The 23081-nt window shown below is 34.7% G+C and overlaps 5 protein-coding genes across 5 annotated transcripts; 3 read left to right on the plus strand and 2 right to left on the minus strand.

Annotated features, from left to right (window-relative positions):
- Positions 1-1378: 1378 nt before the first annotated feature.
- LOC110708108 lies at positions 1379-2831 on the plus strand. The gene is made up of 6 exons (XM_021886218.1): positions 1379-1569; positions 1652-1811; positions 1924-2052; positions 2133-2243; positions 2402-2602; positions 2718-2831. The coding sequence occupies exons 1-6, from the start codon at positions 1418-1420 to the stop codon at positions 2829-2831; spliced, it is 867 nt and encodes a 288-aa protein (XP_021741910.1). The 5' UTR covers positions 1379-1417.
- A 564-nt stretch (positions 2832-3395) lies between these two features.
- LOC110708109 lies at positions 3396-5991 on the minus strand. The gene is made up of 9 exons (XM_021886219.1): positions 5444-5991; positions 5113-5316; positions 4864-5008; positions 4666-4749; positions 4323-4547; positions 4160-4249; positions 4007-4078; positions 3846-3911; positions 3396-3755 (listed from the first exon to the last, which is right to left on the minus strand). Exons 1-9 carry the CDS (start codon positions 5749-5751, stop codon positions 3396-3398), a joined length of 1554 nt encoding a protein of 517 aa, XP_021741911.1. The 5' UTR covers positions 5752-5991.
- LOC110708111 (protein FAR1-RELATED SEQUENCE 5-like) lies at positions 5751-7266 on the minus strand. Its single transcript, XM_021886220.1, has 2 exons — positions 7143-7266; positions 5751-6550 (listed from the first exon to the last, which is right to left on the minus strand). The coding sequence occupies exons 1-2, from the start codon at positions 7264-7266 to the stop codon at positions 5751-5753; spliced, it is 924 nt and encodes a 307-aa protein (XP_021741912.1).
- Positions 7267-11201: 3935 nt separating this feature from the next.
- LOC110707747 lies at positions 11202-12191 on the plus strand. Its single transcript, XM_021885789.1, has 3 exons — positions 11202-11427; positions 11507-11923; positions 12008-12191. The coding sequence occupies exons 1-3, from the start codon at positions 11413-11415 to the stop codon at positions 12146-12148; spliced, it is 573 nt and encodes a 190-aa protein (XP_021741481.1). The 5' UTR covers positions 11202-11412; the 3' UTR covers positions 12149-12191.
- A 970-nt stretch (positions 12192-13161) lies between these two features.
- LOC110708112 (zinc finger BED domain-containing protein RICESLEEPER 2-like) lies at positions 13162-16355 on the plus strand. Its single transcript, XM_021886221.1, has 4 exons — positions 13162-13212; positions 13327-13580; positions 14404-15144; positions 15383-16355. Exons 1-4 carry the CDS (start codon positions 13162-13164, stop codon positions 16353-16355), a joined length of 2019 nt encoding a protein of 672 aa, XP_021741913.1.
- The last annotated feature ends 6726 nt before the right edge of the window (positions 16356-23081 follow it).

Below are 23081 nucleotides of genomic sequence, written 5' to 3' on the forward strand. Positions count from 1 at the left end.
ATGTTGCAGCCACAGCTTCAACAACAACTGATGCAAATGTTTCTTCTAAGCCAGAAGAGGGTAAAGCTTTAATATCTATGTACAATTATGAAAAGTATAATGTTCATTTATAAAATAATAAGTTTGTTTAGTCTAAATATTCAAAAAAGTATATATTCAGAATAACAAATGTTCATTTACATTAAAAATTTCATATATTTTAAATCAACAGAAAGAGTTGGAGGTTCAAATTCTGAAGAACCACAAGATGGAGGAAATTCAAAAAAAGGTAAAAAGTTCACTTATATAGTATTAAATGAACATTTGTGATTGTAAGATATTCTTCTTTAATGATACTAAGTCTATATATGTGTGAATGCAAATTAATACAAAAAGCATTAAACAAAGGTGAAGGTTCAAAATCTGAAGCATTAGAAGAAAATGTTGAAGGAAATTCAAAGAGTGGTACAATGTTCACATATTACAAATAAATGATCAAATTATTAAGTATAATGTTCATTTCTAGTTATATTAAATTTTTTTCATGTATTTTGTTTGCAGCATCTTATTCAAAAGTTGGTGATCCCAAGACACCAACTGAAAATAGGAAAGCTGCTGGAGATATTTCTACAATCTTGAAATCTCCAGCATGTTCAAGTATGGAAGATATCCTTGATAAATCAAACAAGAAAGGAGGAAGCATGGGGTAAACATGGAAGACCTATCTTGTTAGAAAATATATAATTTTGAATGGACATGTAGAATAAATTTGGTTATAAAGTGTAATTATTTTGGACAGTTTTTGTTTATGAAGTTAGTAATGGATATGTATTATAAAATCAGAAGGGAATATTTTGCTTTAGGGTAGGAATGCACAATTTAAGATATGTAAATTATGTATTTTAATTTAAATGTTTTAGTAATATTTTAAGTGTTTATTGTTCAAAAAAGGAGAATAATGTTTTTTTTATATTAATTACTCTTCATTACTAACCATGATTAATATTTCAGAGAAGACAAGAAGAAACAGATATATGCTTCAAATGTGAAGGAAAGGTAAATGATTATTCCACATATACATGTTCTTTTACATTAAACTGAATAATCATTTATACTATATTTATATTCAGTGAGACAAAAAAGGATTCAAAAGAAATTGAAACAGAGAAGATTCAAATTTCCAAAAACACAACAGGACAAAGGTAAATGGTCTTTACATGTGTATAGATTTATAATGTTCATTAACAATATACTAAATGATCATTCATAATTCAATATTTATTCAGTGACAGAGAGAAGACTTTAGAAAGAAAAAAATCAAGAAAAGCTGAGAAGGCAAAAACTGAGATTGCAAAGGAAAAAGAGATAAGGTATTACTATTTGTTCTTTGTATAAATTATTTGTTCATTATTAAAAAAATTCATATTTGTATTAATATATGGTCACATTAACTAGGCCACAAAGGGAAATCCCAAATGTTCCTCTTGCTTTCCGATCTCCATACATGGTCAAGTACAAGGATTTGTTCAAAGATGAAGACACAATGAACAAACTTGTAACAGACTATGCTTATAGTGGAAAAGATCAAAGGTATACATCACTTACTTCATTAAAACTTTAACATTATGTTTGTTGTAAACTCATAAAATTTAAAAAAATTGATATTTTGCAGTGAGCTACTATACTATGATGGAGTGAATTCGATCAATAGGGAAGAGATGAAAACTCTTGAAGGGGATACATTAGTAGTTAACAATGTGATCGATTCATGGGCAGTACTTCTGAATCAAAAAAGGTCAAAGAACAAGTTATACTTTTCAACATTTCCACATGTAAGTCTTTATTGAAATTACACATGTATACATTGGTGTACTAAAATGATCAATTCACTTATACTAGATGATCATTATGAATATTAAAATGATCCTTGTGCATTATTTGCAGCAAATTATGTATGCAAATACAGTGTGTCCTGAAGGATCATCAATGGAGCTTAGAATTGCATACTTCAAAGAAAGAATAACAAATGAATTGAGGTTATACAAAATCAAGAGTGCAGTTGGATATCAACAGGTATTAATGAACAATATGGAATTATAATATGTTCATTTACATTAATGTGTATATATAATAATATTGTGTACTATGTACAGATTTTTTTTCCAGTGGCCATATATGCACATTTCTATCTTCTATGCATTGATCATATCAATGAGACAATGCATATAATTGACAACAGGAAACTGCCAAAACATCAAACAATTGCAACAAAGTAAGAAAACCAACCCCAATTGGTGGTAAGTATATTGTTTAATAGATATATAAATGATCAATTTGTTTATACAAAATGATCAATATTGAAAATTAAAATGATCAATATTAATATGATCCTTTGAATTTTTTTTTCCTGTATATGTTGCAGTTAAAAGGATATGCAGAATATTTGAAAGGGTTGGGGTATGAAGATGCAGATTCTATTGAGAAATATAAGGTGGTTTTGCAAAAAATGAAGTGGAGGAGCAACGAACATTACACCAACTGTGGAGTTTACATTATGAAACATATGGAAACTTTCACTGCTGATCCCAATGAAGAATGGGTTTGTGACCTAAAACCAAACAATGTAAGTAAATTTCAACAAAACAAAAAAATATACTTCATGATCACTTTATAATACATAATGATCATTTATATCCCATTAATGTTCATGTTTATAATAAATTATTTTCTTGGAACAGGTGAACCAAATCAGAAAGCTCAGAGTACAATACACTGCTGAACTAATGCTGAATGAAGGAAACAGGCAGTCACAGAACAATAGAAGAGCAACAAGAAGATTTGCACAAGCTTAATACAATATGTTCATATATAGACATATATATGATCATACTTGCTTTCAGTATTTGTATGGACATAAGTTTTTGTTGTTGTTCAAGTAAAGACAAAATTTATTATCTTTTTAATATTTACAAATAGTAAAGTGTTACATTATAATTGCTAGTTTTAAATCATCTAATATAATTATTCCAATTTAATAATGGTTCTTACTATTTAAAATAGTATATGATCACTTCCAAAAGCAAAAATAATCATTTATAGAACATTTAAGAATAGTTTGAAAAAAAAAGATTCAAATTACTTAATAAATCAAAATATAAAAAACTTAAAGCACTTGAATCTCTATAAAGTTGAGACAACTAAAAATGTTGATAGTTAAACACCAAAACATAATTGCATATTGATTTACTCTCTTATTTACCATTTGTAGCCAATCTCTTAGCCACACTAATATCAAAAAACGCTAATAACCTATCATATTTGGTTGAAATCTGTGGAGAACCTCCTTGAGTACTTCTTGAAACAATAGGAGATCCTTGAACATTCATTGAAACACTAGGAGAAAGTAGAACATTCCTTTAAACACTAGGAGAAACTTGCACATTCCTTGAATTTCCTTGAGTACTTCTTGGAACATTAGGAACATCATGCACATTTCTTGAAATATTAGAATCAACTTGAACATTCCGAAAACAGCCTTGAGTACTTCTTGGAACATTAGAAGGAGCTTGAACTTTCTTCGGAACACTAGAACGAACTTGAACATTTCTTGGAGCTTTTGGAGGATTTTGAACAATGCTAGAAACTTTAGAAGGAGCTTGAGCATTGATTTGAGCATGCACAACTGTGGGAAATTGTACATTTCTTGGTTTCTTTGGTGGCAATTGAGAACTTATTGGAAAATTATCAACATCATGAGCAATTGCAGCTGTTTTACCCTAATGATCAAAATTAAAATAATTAATGATCAAATTCAAAATTCATAATGACCTTATACAAAATTAAAAGGTAGATGATTAATATTTCACCTTAACAATAGAAGATATGTCTGGATCAACAGTAACGTTTGATTGCATAGAGCTATATCCATATTCCTATAATAAAATGAAAATTATAAAAACATTATAATCACAACTTAAACTACTAAAATGAACAACTACAATTACATACATAATCATTTACATAATACCTGTTCAAAGTCATTTGAAACACTATCATCTGAAGGGATATCTTCTACAATGGCAGTCTTTTTATTACAAACCTTGAAAAAAAATTAAAAGTAAAAATGTTTAATATTATAAAGAATTTGATAAAAACAGATAAAAAAAAAATAAGTTTTTACCTGAGCACTTGGATCTTCAATCACAATTAACTCATTAGGATCAACCAAAGAATTAGCATAAGATATAGGACACCCATTCTCGTCCAATTCCTAAGGCAAAACAAAAATGTTCAATTCTTGAACATAAATGATCAATAACAAAAACATAAATGTGCATTATTACCCGAACTACTGCTTGACCTTTAGATCTTTTATAAGGAGTGTATACTGACTTTTTCTTCAACCACTGACCCCTGGCTTTGTTATAAGCCTTCTCTAAATTACTCTTAGGCCTATAATTCCTCTCTCCAATAGGTCTTGATTTTGCCGGATTCTTAACTTCATGATCAACAATTTCAATACCTTCAACCGGTTCATTAAAATCAATAGTACCAGTAACACTCTCAATCTTTTCTTTTAAAAGATTGAAATAACATTCAACCTCTGCTCTAGCATTGTTGACAACTTGTTACCAACTTAACAAATTTCCTTAGTGTTTGTGTCCTCCAAACACTTGTAGATACTACATTGGTTTTCATTGCAGGTTCATCAAGGCCATGACTACACATAGCAGCCTTAGTCCACCTCTTACATATATAGTCATCTGGAATCTTATGAACACAATTCATATGATAAATTCGAAGAGCATGACAACAAAGCAAACCCATTTCACTAAACAACATGCATGTACAACATATTGCATGTGTTTCTTTATTAAAAACAACCTCGTGCTTGATCATATATTTCCCAGGTCTCCACAAATGATAATAATATTCAGGAAAATTCACACCAGCATCCTTATGATCACAAGCAGTACCCTTAATGAGCCCTTCCTCAAAAAGCACATAAGCTTGAATAGTATACAATGATCTAGCATGAACAAGAATCCCAATGTATGCAAAAGCCAAATGACGATTACCTCTGATTGTATTATAATCTCTCCCTTTTTCTTTGCTTCTCCACTCTTGAACCACATCGAGAAACACTTGATAGAAATCACATAGACCTTGTGTCTTGTTAAGCCTTTGAGAAACTGATTTGTTAGTTGTCTCACTACGTTGAGATGAAAGCACACTCCTGACCAAAATTTCTTTGAAAAAGCTGGACACCACATCTCTTTGATTTTATACAAATCATTCAACCAATCAACATTTGCACAGTCATATTTCAACAACATTCTGTAAATGAAACATGATCATTAAGCATAACAGTTATGATCATTATAAATAAACATTTATAAAAAAACTAAATGTTCATTTCTGTAAAAATTATTTAAGAAGCTAAACAAGTATAAAGCAGAAGTACCTTTTCCAATAATGCTCAAATTCTGGTGGAGTTTCACAATACTTCAGTAAATAACCAAATAAATCAGTGAAACCATCCAAAGCTCTCAACGCCCCAATGTGTTTCTTAGAATTTTGTTCAATATGCCACACACATAATCTATGATGAACACCTTTGGGGAAAATATTTCTTATCCCAGCTGCAATTGCTTGAGCTTGATCAGTCATAATAGTAATAGGACTTCTCCTTCCCATAGAAGTTAGAAAAGTATCAAATAACCACTCAAATGATTCTGTTCTTTCATTAAGTATAAATCCCATGCCAAACATCACATATTTGCATGATGATTCATACCCACAAATGGAGCACAAATCATACCATATTTGTTAGTCCTATAAGTAGTATCAAAAACTAACAAATCACCAAAGTAATGATAATCTCTCATCATCCTTCCATCTCTCCAAAAGAAATTAACCAATGCACCATTTTCATCTTGTTCAAAATCATAATAGAAATCTGCTTCATCAATTTGTCTCTTAGCAAAAAATTTGATTAGTTGATTGATGTCACCTCCCCCAAGTTTAGCTGTCTTTTCAACAGAAATAGCATTATAAGCATCAGGAGCTGTAAAACAAAGGTTAGGAGACCCTCCAACCTCCTTCTTCAAAGCACTCAAAGAATCAGAAACTTTAACTCCACTCAATCTAAGTGTAGAAATGAAATTAATATGTTCCTTAGAAATATCCCTTTGAGACCTTATTAAATGTCTCTTGTCAACAGGAATCATTTCATGATTATGAACCATCTCATGTCTTGTACATGTATATACACCTGAACGGTCAATACTAAACTGCACAAAAGCTAAGCAACCAGTCCTTATGTTAAGTCTCTCATACAGCCTATTATTCCTGCACTTATCATCTTTAAAACCCTCATTTGTACAAACAAATCTTTTCATAGAGAATGAATCATCTCTTCGCCTCTTACTTTTTCCAATTCTAATTCCAAAGCCCTTTCTAAATGCATATTCATTAAACATTTCATAAGCCACATCTTCAGAAGGAAATTGTTTCCCATAAAATTCAGAACTAGCTGCTTCCTCAAATAAAATAGCATTCTTTTTTTCCACTACAATATTAAAATGTAACAAATGAACACAAATAATAGCAATAATGTACAATAACCACATGTAAACTGTTAATGATCATTTATCATTACATAAATGAACATATATCAAAATGATAATAAAACATATAAATGAACATTTATGATTACATAGATAAATGTAAATTACAGTAATTACACCTATGTTAACGTAAATGTACATATAATATAACATACATGAGCATTAATTGAATGTCAAATTTTATAAAACTATAGACAATCATTAAAATGCAAAAAACTGGAAAAAACATCAATCGAATAACAACATTACAAAGAAAAACAATAAAATCACAACAATACATCACAAACTATAAATTAAAATAATCATAAATAAAAATGAAATCAAATATTATAATCGACCATAATTTTGATTTTAATTCATACAATAAGAAATAACAATTAGCTAAACAATAAAATCAAAAATTATAATTGAGCATTATATAAACTATAGTTCATACAATTAACAAAACTATGAAATCAAAAATCAAAATCGAACTATTACACGCGAAAAACAGAGCATAATCAAAATCGAATGATTGAGGAAAAAATTACTCACATTGTTTCGAAAACGAGTCGACTAAACCAACTCCAGCAGAAAAAATAGAATCACAATCACGATCAAAAGCAATTAAGCTAGAATCACTGTCACGATCAAACGCAATTGAGCTAGAAATTTCCATGGAAGAAGAGAGAGAAAAATTGGGGGGAAAATAAAAAATGCAGGAGAGAGAAAATGAAATAAGTAAAATATGAGATAAATAAAATGGAAATTAGGTTAAGAAAATCATTATATAGTTGCTTGAATAGAAAGTTAACAAAAATGAAAAAAGATGAAGAAAAAAAAAATGGCAGAATGGTTCAATATAAAATGACGTAGTAGCATGGGGGTGTAGGAGAAGCTGGCTACCCTAGAGTCTAGGAAAAAATTTGTAGAAAAATCTTGCTATTGGGTTGTTTCAAAAAAAAAAAATATTGCTATTGGGCTATCCATATTTAACCCGATAAAAATAAACCTATGAAAAATCGTGTTGTATAGTATAGAATATAGATTACGGAGTAGTAAATTGAGCTAAATTGTAAGTTGTTATTTGAAATCAACCAATCCTGTTGCTATTTAGTAGTCACATACTAACTCACATCCAATAAGAGATGACAACCCTTGTTGTACAATGACTATGTTAGGGCATGGTAATTAGGTAAACAATGGTTGAATCACCTTCAGAGCTTGCCTGGATTGGCAGTAAAGAGGGAGGAAAGGTTAAGGGAGTAAAAAAATTCTGGCACTTTTACTTGCCTAGATGGAAAGTAAAATTACAAGGGAGTAATATATTCCCCTAAAAAAGGGGGTAAAAGTTACCTAGGGGCAACCCAGTGAAATGTTTTCCCCCTCAACATCTACTGCCTGATTTCCATTTCTCTCTCTCTCCTCTTTACCAACCTGTCTTCAACCTTCCAACTCCCACCATCTTTCTTCCACCAAAATTATTATACTCCATTTTTTATGTGCTTACCATGGTCCGTTCAGGTTAATGCTGGCAATTGACGAAATCTTTACTACAGTATTGATGCCAAACTTTAGGAAAATGAAGTTTTACCCCATAAACGATTCTCTCCTAGTCTTTGCCCCCATTAGATTTTACTCCCTTAATCATTTTAAGGAATCCAGGTAGGGCCTCAGAGTGATGAATTCACTCAATTTGGGTTTATTGGTTTATTAAGTAAGTGTAATGTAGCATTTATAGCCAATGAAGTGTTGAATGTCAACTGTAAGCGATTTGAGTTTTAGCGTTGATTGTGCATTTGTGCCAAATAATGCAAGGTTTAATTGAATTTATAAGAATTTTTTTATCAATTTTTTGTTTAATTTAGTAAAAGATTATCAAACCATGATGCAAAAACGTTAAGACAATACACAAATTCTCATATCTAATATACTTCATGCAGAATATAAACATCGAGGGTGATTTTTCAGAATAGAAAACTTTTTATTCAATTTGATATGTATTTTTAGTTTTGACTTATATTTTAGATATATCAAAGAAGTTTCAATTAATGAAGTAGTTTTTAAAAAATGGGAAGATTGAATAAAGAAATGTATGGAGAGCATAGACTACCAAGGTCAATTGGTTTGATTATGACAGATGAAGCCCGTGCTAAGAACTTAACACCAATAGTCCTGGCCTAATAAAGCCATTGTCAAACTTTTGGGCCTAATTATATATTTATTTATTTATTTATTTTTAATTATTCTTTATACTGGTAAGAAAACGAAAGAATTAGAAAATCCTCCTCACAAGAGGAATTCATAAAACCTAATGCATTGGAAAACGTATTTCGTATGATAAAGAAGAGTTATTACAAGTATAATTTTGATACTATCATTAATGAAATGACCAGCATTAACGTATAGTCTGCTACTCAATTTGTATGTCAGTAGATATTTCAAATGCTTAAATTATCGAATTTGTTGATCAGAGAGCACATGTTCAATGGGTTTGACCAGGTGAACTGTTAAACATCGCCCGCAAATTCCTACATAAAGCCCACAAAATAAGAGTGAAATGACACTTTTGCCCTCATAATAAAAAACACACAATTTCTCTCTCTACTCTCTACTTCCACTTTCTCTCTCTAAATTATTTCCAGAGCTATGTCGAGGCGGCCCGGCAAGGAAGTGGCGGCACCGGCGGTGGGCGGAAGGCGGTTTGCCGGCCAGAAGGTAATTTTTTTAATTTTTGTAATTTTTTTTTAAAAAAAAAAACCTCCGGCGACAGTGGGGCGCCAAGGCGAGACGCCACCACCACGGAGGAAGCGCCTAGGCAAGACGCCCGTACGGTGGTGGCGGCGCCTAGCCCAAACGCCACTACCACGGCGGCGGCGCAGAGGCTAGGCGCCACGGCCGTGGTATTGGCGTCTGGGCTAGGCGCCGCCACCACCGTACGGGCGTCTTGCCTAGGCGTCCTTCCTTTTTTTTTTTTTTTAAATTTTTTTTTGTTTTTTTTTAATTTTAAATTTTATTTTCGAATTTTTTTTTTTTTTTTTTAAAAATTTGTTTTTCTTTTTTTTAAATTGTATGTTCCCTTTTTTTTTTTATCTTTTTTTTTTTAAATTTTGTTTTTTTATTTGTTTTAATTTTTTATGTTTATAATTTTATTTCCGTTACTTGTTTATTTGCTTTTGTGTTTATTTTCGTCCTTTTTTGTATTTATATTTTTTGTTTTTGGTAATATTTTTTGTTTTTGTTTTTGTTTATGTTTGTTTTTTTTTTGTTTGTAGTTTATATTTTTTGTTTTTGGTATATGTTTATGTTTATATTTCTTATGTTTATATGTATATTGTCTTGTATATATTTATATTTTTTATGTTTATAATTTTATTTCCGTGACTTGTTTATTTGCTTTTGTGTTTATTTTCGACTTTTTTTAATTTGTTTTCGTTATTATGTTTCGTTATTTACTTGGAGTTAGGCATCGCAATTTAGACCTGGTGCGGGGAAGAGTATTGACGTCGTGAGGAGTACGATCTACTCAATGGAGAGCTCGGGGCCCAGACACGTTAGATCCCGTGGTATTTCGGCCTCGGCCCGCAGAGAACGGGTGCACTGTTCTGCGGACGATCAAGATGATGATGATGATGAGGAGGAGGAGGAGGAGGAGGAGGTCGAGGAGGAGGAGGTCGAGGACGAGGATGATGCAGATGAGGATGTCGACGATCAGAGTGGACCATATGATGATTACGGTCCATTCAGTCAGAGGCTTGATGATACGTATGAGACGCATAGGGTAGATGTGCGTAAGGGTCGAGATGGTAGGTTTGTTAGTAGATCTGGCACATCATCTGCGTCCACTGTGTCTGCGGGTAGCAGAAAACGGTCGAGGGCCGTTAATGATTCTTGGATGGTGAGGGGTGAGGTGGCCGGGGGACCTATAGACGGGAGTGTGATTCCTAGCTTTTTAGGACACATCGCTACCCGTATTTGGGAGGACCAGGAGAGGGCTTTGGATACAGGCATTTTGAAATGCCAAACCCGGGAAAAGACTTGTAGGTTTTTGTGTAGCTGGGCTGATGCTTGGCCGGAGGAGAGCGAGATGGTCGGGCGATTGAGGGCCACTAGAGTGAGTCACCTTCCTGCCACCATGCACGACAGGATTGACTGGACGCTGATCACGGCTTTCGTTGAGCGATGGCAGCCGGATACGAACTCGTTCCACCTTCCGTTCGGTGAGATGACGATCATGTTGCATGACGTCGAGGCCATCCTTGGGATTCCCGTGGAGGGAAACCGAGCATCTGTCGTCACTGATGCGGATCAGGCAGATTTACTAGCGGAGCTGTTGGCGGTGGATAGGGCTGCGCTGTACACATCGGCACTTGGTGTGTGGGATCACGGCGGCGTTAAGATCGCAGCCGTCTTGCAGCGATGTTTGCACCCTACGGCACGTAGGACGCAGGACACACAGCTGGCTGCATATGTTTTTCTTCTTCTCGGGTGTACCTTGTTTCCGGATAAGAGCGGGAACAAGCTCAGGCCACGCGACATAGTTGACGCGTGTGAGCCCGACAGAGTAGGCCAGTTTTCTTGGGGGTCGGCTACGCTGGCGTATCTGTATCGCCAGTTAGGATTCTCGAGCCGGGCTGATGCAGCAGGTATCACTGGATGTCTGACGTTGTTACAGACCTGGATATACGAGTATTTTCCTGCGTTTCGACCACACCGCGACCCGGTTCCCATTGGTGATGGCCAGCCACGTGCCTGTGCGTGGAGTCCGCGTGTCGAGAAGAAGTCCGTTGACCGCCTGCGCTCCATACGGTTATCGCTTGACAGGATGTCCCCCTTAGAGGTACAGTGATTAAATTATTTCTACTTTTACAATCTGATGCTTTATTTTATGACTGTTACTGATTTTAAATAATGTGCAGGTGAACTGGATGCCTTTCGGCCAGAACCCTAGTAATAGGGTACCCAGGACCCTCTACACTGGACTGATTCAGTATCGCGAGATCGTAGAGGCGTACATGCCGCAGCGCTGTCTTCGCCAGCTTGGATTTGTCCAAGTTGTCCCACCTCCACCGGCATGGCCCAGTAAGGCGGTACGATCTGCGTCGTCGAAGGAGTACGTCGTCCAATGGCCGTCAAACATGATATCCATGTGGGAGCAGTTTCCGATGGTTGCCCGCCTATGGACGGCGGAGCTGCAGCGGCCGCCAAGTGGGGTGACTGCCATGTGTGACCAGCACTACATGGAATGGTACATCCGGCACTCGCACCCGAGGTTGATCAAAGACATCGACGACGCAGATGATGACGATGTGCCACCTGCCACTGCCTCTTATGCGGTACGTCTCATCTTTTATTTGTTGTTCTCTTATTTTAATATATATATGTATAATACGTCGTTTCATGTTTTTTGTTTTGTGTAGTGGATGGGCAAGATTATGCAGTTGGGACACCGACTTTTTGAGGAAAGGGACTGCATGACGAGTGCATCAGGCAGAGCTGTTATTGACGATCTGGAACGGACCCTTGAGCAGTGGCAGTGGGCGTCACAGAGGGATTACTGATATTTGAAATTAGACATTATCTTTTTAGTTTGTAATATTTGAAATTATTGTTCTTAGTTTTTAAAATTCAATATTATCTTTTTAGTTTGTAATATTTGAAATTATTGTTGTTAGTTTTTAAAATGAAACATTATCTTTTAAAAATGAACACATAGAAATGACATAGTATTGACAATACAAGGCCTCATAGTAAAAGGTAGGTGTACATCAACAAAAACTACATGGAAATTCCCAACCGTCACGCCTTTGATGTTGTCGAACCTTAACTCGGAACTGACACCCACAACCTTTCCGCTTTGAGTCAAACCGAATCGCTTTACTGAAATCTCGTTCTTCTCTTTTGCGATAACGGTCGCATCTCAAAATGCGATCCATTCTACCATCCCGTTGAGATTTATGAGTTGCTACTACTAAACAAAAGCCTGATCTAATTGCAACCTGTTTTGCCCAATCAATCGCTTGTTGAGCATCTTCGAACAGGCCATCATGTACAAAAATCCCACTGTAATCATTTCCGTCTCCACCATAATCCTGTAACAATAACATATAACGTATAAATATAATTACATTAAGATTAAATTAACAAAAACAAACAAAAAAAAAAAAAAAAAGGGGATTAAATTAAAAAATAAAAAAAAAAAAATAAAAAAAAAATATATTCCCCTAGTGGCGCCTGGCCAGGCGCCTTGGCCGTGGCTGCGGCGTCCTGGCCACGCGCCACTACTATGGTCGAGGCTTCTCCACCAGGCGCCGTTACCACGGTGGCGGCGTCCTGGCTAGGCGCCACAACCACGGCATGACCTTTTGGCTAGGCGCCAGCCACCATTTCGTCCTTACGATGCGTTACGAACCTCGTTTTCCGATGACGACGGCGATTCTCCGGTGATCCTCGGCGATCCGGTGCTGCTCCACATTTTTTTAGTGCGAAAAATTTATCTTCGGTTAAAATTATAAAAAGGGCAAATTTGTCAAAAAATTATAAAATGTGGGCTTTATGTAGAGATTTGCGGGCGATGAATAACAAGTCCCTTGACCAGATGCCTACCACGAAGTTAATTACTATGGTAAGAGAATAGCACCTACAATATGAATGTAACTTGATCTCAAGCAACAAAGCAAGAAGAATAACATTGACCAAATGTCTTTGAGATTGACCAAATGTCTTTGATTTATGCCAGATAGTAAAACATGTTAGACTTCCGTTTTATGATTCAAATAATAATACTTCTTGTGCTTTTGACATTATTCATGCTGATTTGTGGACATCTTCTATTCGGAGCATTAATGGTCATAAATATTATTTGATTCTTCTTGATGATTTTACCCATTATATGTGGGCCATCCTTCTTGCTTATAAATCTCAAGTCTTCCAATGCTTTATACACTTTAGACAATATGTGCAGACAGTGGCGGATCCAAGATTTTGTGAGAGGTGGGTCACCATTGTACACCGATAACATACCAATCATCAATAATGCATTGTTTAAAAAAATAAAAAATAAATATAAATACTCTGTAATAAATATTACTCCCTCTGTTATTTTTATTACTATTTACATTTGATATTATTCATAACGACTAAGAAATATTTAAAGCGAAGATAATTTTATTTTTTAATTAATAAATGAAGTACTTCGTAAGTAACTAAGTATTACTTTTATGATTACCTTAATTAAATGAAGACAAGGGAAAGTATGAGATATATATAGAGATGGCAATGGATCCAGATCCGACCAGGATCTGCGGACCCGTATTCGTTTTTGATGGATTTGGATCCTGAAAATTTGGACCCGTCGGATCCGGATCCGGATCCACTACTGAAAAACGGATCTGGATCCGGATCTCACTCTGAGATCCGGATCTGAATCCGTTTACCCTTTTTTTTTAAAAAAAATATATATATAAAATGCCATGTATAACAAATTGTGTCAGCGGAAATACTCCAAAGCCCAAAGAGTCCAAAACTCCAAACACTAAAACACGACATTCCAGTATGGCAGTATTCCCATTTCCTATTTCCCTCCAAAAGTCCAAAAGTCCCCAAATACTACAAATCCTAGCCGTCGCCAGGACTCGCCACCGATGGTCTCTCCATTCTTCACTGGCGATCTCTTCATCCTTCAACAGTGACAAGCCGACAACGATCTCCAGTCTTCAGCAGCGCCGAAATTCCGACGATTTGTACTGTATTTTTCCGTGAACAGCGTAAGTCCTCTTGACCTTTTCAATCTTACTCTTACATTCTTACTGTTCAGTGTTCGATTTCCCGACGATTTGTACTGTATTTTTCAGATTATGGATGGACAATCAAATGTTATGGATAGTATTCGTAGTAATGAGTGCAATGAGACTAATGATGTACCATTAGCGGGTTATGAGCCAAATGATGAAGAGGATTGGGAGGGGTTTGTGGATAAGAAAGATACTACTCATACTAGCAAAGAAGTTAGTTCTAGTACTTCCACAAAAAGTAAGAAAAAGACTTCTGATGTATGGGATTGTTTTGATATTGTTATAATCAATGGTATAGAAAAGGCTCAATGCAAGTATTGTAGAAGTGCACTCTCTTACAATGGAAATAATGGAACTTCTCACCTTCGGAAACATGCTTTAAAGTCATGTTCGGGAAAACATTTGAAGCTTGCGGCTGGTCAATCACAATTGAAAGTTAAGACCGAAGTTGACGGGACTACTTCTTTGTCTCTTAAGGAAAAGAAAAAGAAAGTGACATTTGATCAAGATGTTTCAAGGCGAGAGTTGGTTAAGATGGTAGTAATACATGAGTATCCTTTGTCAATTGTGGATCATATTGGTTTTAGGAGCTTTGTTAAAAGCTTAAATGATAATTTCAAGTTTATTTCAAGGAACACATTGAGGAATGATGTGATGAGAATGTACAACAATGACAGAAGTTCTCTTAAGGAGTTGTTAGAGGCTAATGAGGGTAGAGTGGCTATAACAACCGATATGTGGACCGCCTCCAACCAAAAGAAGGGGTATGTGGTTCAATGGTTGTAACCGCGTATTTCATTGATCATCATTGGATTTTGCATAATCGAACATTAAGGTAATTGTTAGATTAATTTTGATATAATATTTTATAGATAATATATATTATATAATGTTTATATACTTATATTTCATTCTTTTTGGTTATTTTAAAATGTAAGTTGTATGATTATATGATACGCTTTCATATAGTTCAATTGTTGGTGTGTTTTATTTTGTGTGTAGGTTTTGTTTTGTGCCATGTCCACATACAAAAGGGGTTATTGCTAAGGTTTTAATGGATACTTTGTCTCAATTCTCTTTGGAAAACAAAATTTCTTCTATTGTCCTTGATAATTGTACCACAAATGATTCTATGATCAATGTCTTGTTGGAGAAATTAGAAAGTAGTTGTTTGGTATTAGATGGAGAATTTTTGCACATGAGATGTAGTGCTCATATTCTAAACTTGATTGTGAAAGATGGTTTAGAAGTGATTGATCATGCAATTGTCAAAGTAAGAGAGTGTATAGCATTTTGGATGTCTACTCCTAAAAGGATTAAAAAATTTGAGGAAGCTTGTCGTCTTTTGAATGTGACTAAACCTAAAAGAGTGGGTCTTGATTGTAAAACTAGGTGGAACTCTACATACTTGATGCTTGAATCTAGTTTACCTTTCAAGGAAGTTTTTAATAAGTTAAAACGTTTGAATAAAAAGCTTAAGTTTTCTGTTCCAAGTGAGGATGATTGGACTATGACTACTCTTGTTTGTCAAAAGTTAGAAATATTCTACAAAGCTACCAAGGTTTTTTCTATTAGAAATCAACCAACTGTTAATTTGCTTTTTCGAATTGTTTGTGGCATCAAACTTGCTTTAGATCGTTGGGTGCAAATTGATAATGATGAGGTTATTAGGAGAATGGCTAAGAGTATGGTTGAAAAATTTGACAAATATTGGTCACATATTAATGGGATTTTGGCTATTGCTGCCATTTTAGATCCTAGAAACAAAATGGATTGTGTGGTCCATTATTTTGGAAAATTATATGGAGATGGTGCTAATAGTGAAATAGCAAGAATAAGAAAGACCCTTGATGATCTTGTTTCTGAGTTTCAAAGTAAGAATGAGGTAGTTAGTGAACAATCATCATTAATGAGAGGGTTTTACGAGTGTGGTGAAGAAGAAGATGATTTTGCAATATCTAAGAGACTCCTTTGAGGAGTGAGATTGATCAATACTTAGAGAGTGACACTATGCCGGAGGATAAGGTTTTCAATGTTCTTGAGTGGTGGAGTAGAGATCAAAATTATCCAACCTTGAAAAAAATTTCCAAGGATATTCCCGCCTCTTCAGTTGCTTCGGAAAGTGCATTTAGTATGGGTGGAAGAGTGGTTAGTGCTCATCGTTCGCGACTTCATTCCCAAACCGTGGAGGCTCTAATGTGCTTGCAAAGTTGGGTAGTTGATGATGTGAAAGGTAAAATTTTGCTTAGTTATATTTCTTTCCTTTTATTATAGATTTTATCTATTATTTTTAATCTAATGTAGTTTTCTTTATTTATCATAAAGGGAATTTTGTGGGATCACTTTCATGCTCTACTATTACGGAAGATTGTGAGGATGATAATGATATAGAAGAGTTGAATGCCATTGATATCATTGATAAGGTAATAATTAAAGAGCTATATTAATATGTAAACATTAATTATGATTCGTTGTTAATTTCTAATTCTTTTCTTTATTTGGTTGTTTTTATATTATAGGATGTTGATGATATTAGTAGTGATGAAGATTACTAGATTATTAGCTTAGTTGGTGCAAGTCCGTGCAAGACTACAAGATGCTCTTAGGAGATGATGTTGAAGACGTGGAACTCTTTGTGGCTTGATAATTTTGTGAAAACATTTGTTTGGTTCATAATCTGTTATGCTGTAATAATTTATAATTCCTAATATCTCTTTTCTAACTTTCTATGGATTTCATTTACTCTTTGGCTCTCAATGTTTATGGTCTGTACTAATTGCTATCACCCAAGTAGAAACAAGCAGAGTTTTAACTATTCACAGAGCTGCTTTTGTTGCTTTGGTGATCTTTTTAGTGCTGCTGTTGTCCTTTGGTGTTGCTGTGTTTCAAACTTTCAATCCTAATGCTGGCTGGTGGCTGCTATTTATTAGATTCAGCTACTTTGCTAAGCTTGATTCTTGGGAATGTTGGGATTATTGGATTTTGTTTTATAAAAATTGTTGTTTTTATTAAGAAATTCATATAAAAGCAAAAGGATCCACTTTGGATCCTTTTTGGACCCGGATCCGGCGGATCTGGATATGGTCTGAAAACGGATATGGATATGGATCTAGACAGATACGGTCCAGATCCGGCCCGTTGCCATCCCTAGATACATAGATAAACATAAAATTAATAATAGTATTTTTTTTTTATGGAAAAGTAGGAATACATATAGTTGGAGTATTATGTATAGTTTTTTATAAAAGAAAACGTAAAATACGTAAAAGGAACTGAAAATGTACATATTACAACCATTAAGTAGGTTAAACAATCCGGCCGATTTATCAAATTAATAGATACTCAATAACAATTTGAATTAGATCAAATAATCAAATTTTATAGTGATTATTGATGATCGTATACTACTTGTATTAGATTACTTATTCCCAAAAAAAAAAAAATCAAAATTTTTTTTTAAATGGTGGGTCCTGTGACCCACCGGGACCAAGCTTGCATCCGCCAATGTGTGCAGACCCAGTTTGAACGTCCTGTTAAATCCTTTCAAAGTGATCATGGTCGCGAATTTGACAATGACCCCTTCAAAAAGTTTTGCATTGAAAATGGATTGGTGTTCAGATTTTCTTGTCCTCACACTACTTCTTCTCAAAATGGAAAAGCCGAGCGTATGATTCGAACCATTAATAATGTCAAACGCACCTTATTATTCCATGCTTCTTTACCCCCGTCCTATTGGTCACATGCTCTTGAGACGACCACGTATCTTCTCAATATTTTGCCAACCAAATCTCTTAAGCAAATGACCTCGGCTCAAGCTTTGTTTCGTAAAAACCCATCTTATGATCACTTACGGGTTTTTTGTTGCTATGTTTCCCAAATCTCTCATCAGCTACTGCTCCTAATAAACTTGCACCTAGGTACACTCCTTGTGTCTTTTTAGGGTACCCTTCCAATCATTGAGGTTAAAAATGTCTAGATCTCGCAACTCGCAAAGTTGTTATTTCAAGAGACGTAACCTTCAATGAGTTTAGTTTTCCCTATAAAAACTTGGAGAGTTACACTTTGAAGGATTATGATTTTTTGTGTTTAGATGGCAGATCACCGCTTCACTCACATGTTCATGCAGCAGCTCAAGTCATCCCCTTAAGCCCAAACTCACCCTCACAATCCTCAAGGCCGGACCCAACAACCTCAAGCCTAAACACACCCTTAAAATTCCTCACCATTAGGCGCTAGAAACCAAGCAGCCCAACCAGTGACCGAGAGCCAGCGAGCGTCGAGTCTCCCACAGCCCAACATCCGGCCACTCAGTTGGGCTCGCCTACTGCTCGGCCTAGCTCACCCATTTCTGCCCAGCCTTCACAGGCTGCTTCTAGCCCAGCACACTTCACACCTCCAGCTCGCCAATCTGCCATCCTTTCCCGACCTTACTTTCTTTCCTCACCCCAAATGCAAACGAGATCTCGTCATGGCATTATTAAACCAAATCCTAAATATGCCCACTTGACCATTGAGCATAAATCACCATTACCCAAAAATTACAAACAAGCTCTACAAGACCATAATTGGAATGCCGCGATGTTTAATGAATACAATGCTTTAATTAAAATGGGGACTTAGGATTTGGTACCCGGACCTACGGGGGTGAATAATATTAATTGTATGTGGCTCTTTAAGCATAAATACAAGTCTAATGGTGACCTTGAAAGGCACAAATCTTGTCTTGTATGTGATGGCAGGTCGCAGGAGGTTGGAGTTGATTGTGATGAGACTTAGTCCGGTGGTCAAACCAGCAACTATTCGCATAGTACTCAGTTTAGCTATCGCTAAAAAGTGGCATAAATACACCCTCTTACATGCTATAATCTCAGCAGAAATATTCTCAGGACATCTTAGAGCGTGTAGGTATGAGCTCTTGTAAACCTGTCGCCACTCCAGTTGACACTTAGTCCAAACTTAGTGCAAATTCGGGACCTCCATTTCGGGATCCTACTTTGTATCGCAGCCTTGTAGGTGCACAACAATATCTCACCTTTACTCGTCCTAATATTGTTTATGCGGTGCAACAGGTGGGTTTATTTATGCACGATCTCAGGGAATCGCATTTTGATGCTTTAGTTTGAAACGCATAATGCGTTATATTCAGGGTACCATTGATCATGACTTACATTTATATCCGTCTGCTCCTACTCGATTGATTACTTATACTGACGTTGACTGGGGAGGTTGTACCGACACCCGACGTGGAACGTCGGGTTATTGTTGCTTTCTCGGGGACAACCTTTCCTGGTCAGCTAAGGGTCAACCCACTTTATCTAAATCGAGTGCAGAAGCAGAATATCGAGGCGTCACAAACGTAGTTTATGAGGCTTGTTGGCTTCGTAATCTTTTATTGGAGCTACATTATCCTCTCCGGCTGGCTACTATTGTCTATTATGATAATGTCAGCGCTATCTACCTTTCTAGCAACCCAGTTCAACACCAACGCACCAAACATGTGGAGATGAACATCCATTTTGTTCGAGAAAAGGTCGCCTTGGGTGAGGTTCGGGTTCTTAATGTTCCTTCAACATATCAATTTGCAGACATCTTCAACAAAGGGCCTATCTCGAGAGCTGTTTTTAGACTTCAGATCCAGTCTTAGCATACGACCTCCTCCCTCTACGACTGCCGGGGGGTGGGGGGGGGTGTGATGGATATTATATTTAGATAATATTTTTCGTAGTTATCGGATATACTTGTATATATTTTGTATTCTTATCAAACTAGATCTCCTAACGTGATTAGGGCTAACTAGGCTTGTAACCTTATATATATTGATCAATGGTACACACTCCAATTCGAGGAGTATTCCCGAAACCTAACAGTCTTTTAACGAAGTTGATTATTATATGGCTGATTTTATCATGAGATACAAGTAGATAAATATTTTATTTTTTTTTGGGGGGGGGGAGAGGGGGGAAGGTTTAAAGGTAAGAACAATAAACATTAAGAAAAAAAAATCTATAACATACATACAAATATTACACATTAGTCAACCTTCAAATATAGTGTTTTGTAAGAGCACTACCAATGGTGTGCTAAAAATTTGCTCATGGGCATTTTGGGTGGGCATAAAATTTGCTCATGCATTACAATGGTGAGCAAATGAGAAAAAGCCAAAATATGCTCATGAGCATTTCTGAAAATGCCCAAGACTTGAGCATTTTTGAAGATGAATAGTGCTCAGGTGGGCCCCACAATTTGCAATGGTTATATTTTTTGTAATGCAAATTCTGAAATAAATATTTATTAAAAAAAAAAAATTAAAATTACCAACGGTCATAAAATTTAATTCTCTAAATAATCATGCATTTTGGTATATTTTGGTATAATTTCAGAAATACCATAAATCCTCCATATTCTTTATTTTAACGATAAAAACGACACAAATAAAAAAAAAATAAGTTACACAAATTTATACTAGTTTTTATTTATTTGGAGTAATATTGTTAAAATATAAATGAAATTAATAAATAAAGAAGTGTTGTGTAGGAGAGAGAAAGTAATTGTGGGGTATTGAAAAAGTAAGAGAGAGAGAGTAGTGGGCAAGCATTTTTTTTGCTCACCATTGGGAGAGAAATTGTGAAAAAAATTTGTCCATGGGCAAAACAGATTTGTTGAGAGAGAAAGTGGGTAGAGAGATAGTGGGTGGGCATTTTTTTTGCTCGCCATTGAGAGTGGTCTTTGCTTAGAATTTTACATATGTTGTCACATACTTCCTCCATTCTATTAATATTGCAAAAAGGATGAAATTACGCATCCCAAAGCACAGTAAATTTTATATGCTAAATATCTATAATTGTGTAAGAGTAAAAATTATAAAAAGTTGATATTGTGAAAGTATTTTATGAGACGAATCCAACAAGATCTCACATGACTATATTTTGCTTAACGTATAAATCATATTATATGGTCAAACAAGAATGATGAATAGTGCAAAAGTCTATTGTTGCAATATTAATAGAACGGAGAAGTATATTTGTTTGATAATACTTTTAAGAATCATTGAGAAGGAGAATTCGAAAACGAAATGGTCTTCAAAAACATATTATTGATCATAAGGTTCATTACTATTTAAATAATATTGTCAACAACGTAGAGAATATTCAACGTACACTCATTATACATTACAAGGTATTTTTTGGATCATTTATTTATCGTTATGCTCACAAAATACAAGCAAATAGTCTTAATTGTACCGTGTAAATGCCCCATAGAAAAAATGACTTGATAACTAAACAAAACTATCATACAGTATTTTCCAATGCCCATCTAGTGAAACAATTAAGATATTGAAATAATGGTCGTCCAATTTATAATTTTAAGTTGGTGAAATGTTCATTTTACATATCAAGGGTTTTTCAGGATTGTGACTTGTGAGACTTGGATTTATTTTTTTTTTTTCTTTTTTTTTTTGGGAGACTTGGATTCTTGGAAACTTATGGAAAGAGCTTTCTATAAAATATGGATTCCAAACAAACAAAAAAATGTGAAAGAAATAAAAAAACACATCTATGTGTATTGTGACATATGTGAGAGGAATTCAATTTTGTTAATAATACTACTCCCTCTATTTCATACTCGTATTATTTTTTCCCATTTTCACATAGGATGTTTCAAAATAATCATTTATTTCCTATTTTCGGACACTATAAAAAAACAAATTGCCTTCATGTTTTGTTTTTTTTTGGTATCACTCAACTACCTAAAATACCCTCATATTTTCTCTACGTATTTGTGTCCCACTCATGTACATGTACTTTTTTTTCTTTTTCATGTTATTATTTGTGCTCTACTCACATCTATTTTTCCTTTTCTCTCTTTTGTAATTTTTTCATGTACTTTCTCCTTCCATTTCTTTATTCCCGTGAAATTTGGAAAATGGAAAAAACATTATAGAACGGAGGGAGTATTATATTGTTTGAAATATGATATTATAATTCTTAATCAAACAAATTGTTTACAAAGTGTGTGATATACTCGGTTTAGATTTAATTTAAAATAGCTACTTACCTTTTGTGGTTGGGTAGATTCAACTTCATGTTACATACTGTATATATCAATTTAATTTCATTTGATCTACCCAAAGGAACAAATAAATTTTCACCATATATGTGATTAAGGATATACTCATTATTCAATATTCATGATGTCGTAATATATATTAAAAGAACAGATGATGTAAGCGTGTTTTGAGCAACTAGCTTAGGCAATAACAAGGATAATAATTAGATTATGAACCGCCAAAAATAATTATTTGATTAAGAAATAATTCACCTAACTAACTTCCAATTAAACAAAAGTAAAAAGCCATTGCACAAGTGTGTAGTCAACAAGTCAAGATGGAATTATGGAGATTTTTTTCTTCAAAATGTGGAGGATATTCAAGTTGACCCTAATTTTATCAAATTAATTCATGATCAATTCCGAGTACTAAAGTTGAAATATCATTTAGCAACCTACCAAGTCAAAACAAAAGCAACTAATAAACCTAAGATTGTGTTAAGATCATGGAGCAATGATAATTATCTTGATTATTTGGGGACAGGTGGTAGGCAGGTATAATTCTGCACATCACTTGTATTTGTGTATATAGTTGTATCATATATATGCTCTTCATTTTGGTATAAATCATACCATAAAATCCTATCGATCGATG

Source organism: Chenopodium quinoa, unplaced genomic scaffold, assembly GCF_001683475.1.
Source record: "Chenopodium quinoa cultivar QQ74 unplaced genomic scaffold, ASM168347v1, whole genome shotgun sequence".
In the NCBI taxonomy this organism is placed as follows: domain Eukaryota; kingdom Viridiplantae; phylum Streptophyta; class Magnoliopsida; order Caryophyllales; family Amaranthaceae; genus Chenopodium; species Chenopodium quinoa.